At 32.1% G+C, this 2,030-nt stretch overlaps 1 protein-coding gene across 1 annotated transcript; it reads right to left on the reverse strand.

Moving 5' to 3' along the window:
- Positions 1 to 214: 214 nt before the first annotated feature.
- On the reverse strand, positions 215 to 1,095 carry LOC141679346 (protein FAR-RED ELONGATED HYPOCOTYL 3-like). Its single transcript, XM_074485848.1, has 3 exons — positions 920 to 1,095; positions 571 to 847; positions 215 to 307 (listed from the first exon to the last, which is right to left on the reverse strand). The coding sequence occupies exons 1-3, from the start codon at positions 1,093 to 1,095 to the stop codon at positions 215 to 217; spliced, it is 546 nt and encodes a 181-aa protein (XP_074341949.1).
- Positions 1,096 to 2,030: the final 935 nt, after the last annotated feature.

Genomic DNA, 2,030 nt, shown 5'->3' on the forward strand with positions numbered 1-2,030 from the left:
TCAAACCAGCAACCAGAATTCACATAAAGTACTCCCTTATCTATGAAACTGACTAAAGAAAAAATTCTCACTCTCAGAATGCGAGGTAGTTCTCATTAACCCAAACATAGGTTCATCTCGAAAATACGCAGGAATCCAAGACTTTATAACCGAATACATTTTTCCTACCCACTTGTTCCCTTCAAGTTAAATCTTTCATAACTGATAACCACCCTTATTCAAACTCATAAGGCTCAATATTTGAAGACCAGATAAATTTCTTCATCTTCTCCATAAAGTCAGTTTTCTTACACAATCGATTGCCAGGCTGACAAATAAATTACAGCAAATACAAAAATTAAACATTGAAATCACCTCAACAACTTGAAAATGATAAATAAAAGAAGCCAACAAAATCAAACAAAGAAAGTCAGTATTACCAACAAATAATATTATAGAAGTGAAATCAGTGATCATTTTCAAAGAAGATGGTATTGGTTAAAAATATAAATCAATCTAACAAAAACAGTAACAACCAAATGCAATAAATCACCAAAATAAAAAAAATATAAAAATTAACATCTAGCATACCGTAATAGGGAATTTCTGCATAATATGCCACATGCATAAACGATGCTTAGTGGCAGGATATTCATTGGCTGCTTTAAAAACTTCAGGAACAACAGCTTTCATTACAGGACACTGGTCAGTAGCCATAAGAACAGGATTACGCTTCATTGCCTTCAAAAAATGCTGAAACGCCCATGTATAATGACTGATATCCTCCTTAGCAAGAAGACATGCAGCAAATGTGACACATCGATCATGTTTGTCCACACCAATAAAAGGAGCAAATATCATGTTATAGCTGTTAAAATAAACACAAAACGGTCAAAAAAATTCACACAATTAAAAAAAACCTAAATGGTAGAAAATATACCGATTTGTATTAAATATAGCATCAAAGGATACAACATCTTCATAAAATACATAATTTCTTCTAGCAGTAGCATCAACCCAAAAAAGCTTCATCAAATGACCCTCAGGATCAACATCATATGCATAATAAAATGATTCACATGTCTTATGTAAAACTTTAAACTTGTCAAGCAACATCTATGCATCAGCCTCACCAACATAACACTTTAAATCTCTATTAAAATTCTGAAAATCTTGTACCGAAGCACCAATATTTCCATAACCACCAACCTGTTCCTTCATCAAAGTAAAAGATTTACTAGTACCAATATTCACTTTAGCAATATCAACAACATGTTGGCACATACTATATTTGCTTTCAAAAATTGAAAACCCTCTTCAGAAGCTAACGGATGATTGTGTTTTTCCTCAAACACAGCAACAACATACTTGTCCGGACCAATACGTTCGAAAACACATTTTGCTTTGCATCCGCACCTCCCTGAAACAGTCCTCCTACGCTTAATAGTTTTACTAGAACTTTCATCTGAATTTCTAGGCAGATCATTAAAACCAGCTCTACCACAAACAATATATTTTCTCAAAATTATTTCATCCCTATCATCTTTCGTTTCAGTACTCAACCGCACATTAAATCCAGACAACCTCCCATATTCCTTGTAAAATTGAATACCTTTTTCCAAACTATCAAAACTCTGATTAACCTCTGGTTTAGAAATATCACCAGTACACTTTGGAATGCAATACTTATGACCACTAGGTGTAATATTAAAGCTCGAAACATAAATTTCACTTTCAGATAAAATGTTACCGCCATCAAGTACATAATCATCTACTAAACGGCTAACATGAGACGAATCACCGCAACTAGAACCTAAAATCATATAAAAAATTCAGTCATAACAAACTAAAATATACTAAAATAACATAATTAACCAAAAATCACTAACAATACACTTGTTTACAATTACTAATAAAAAAGAAACATCAATGATAAAAAACGTACCACATGTAAAATTAATTAATAACCACATTATCACTAATAGTAGTCAAATAATCAGTTAAAGCTTAAGACATATGCAAATCTCATTGATTCGCATAAAATTATAATC

Source organism: Apium graveolens, chromosome 8, assembly GCF_009905375.1.
Source record: "Apium graveolens cultivar Ventura chromosome 8, ASM990537v1, whole genome shotgun sequence".
Lineage (NCBI taxonomy): Eukaryota > Viridiplantae > Streptophyta > Magnoliopsida > Apiales > Apiaceae > Apium > Apium graveolens.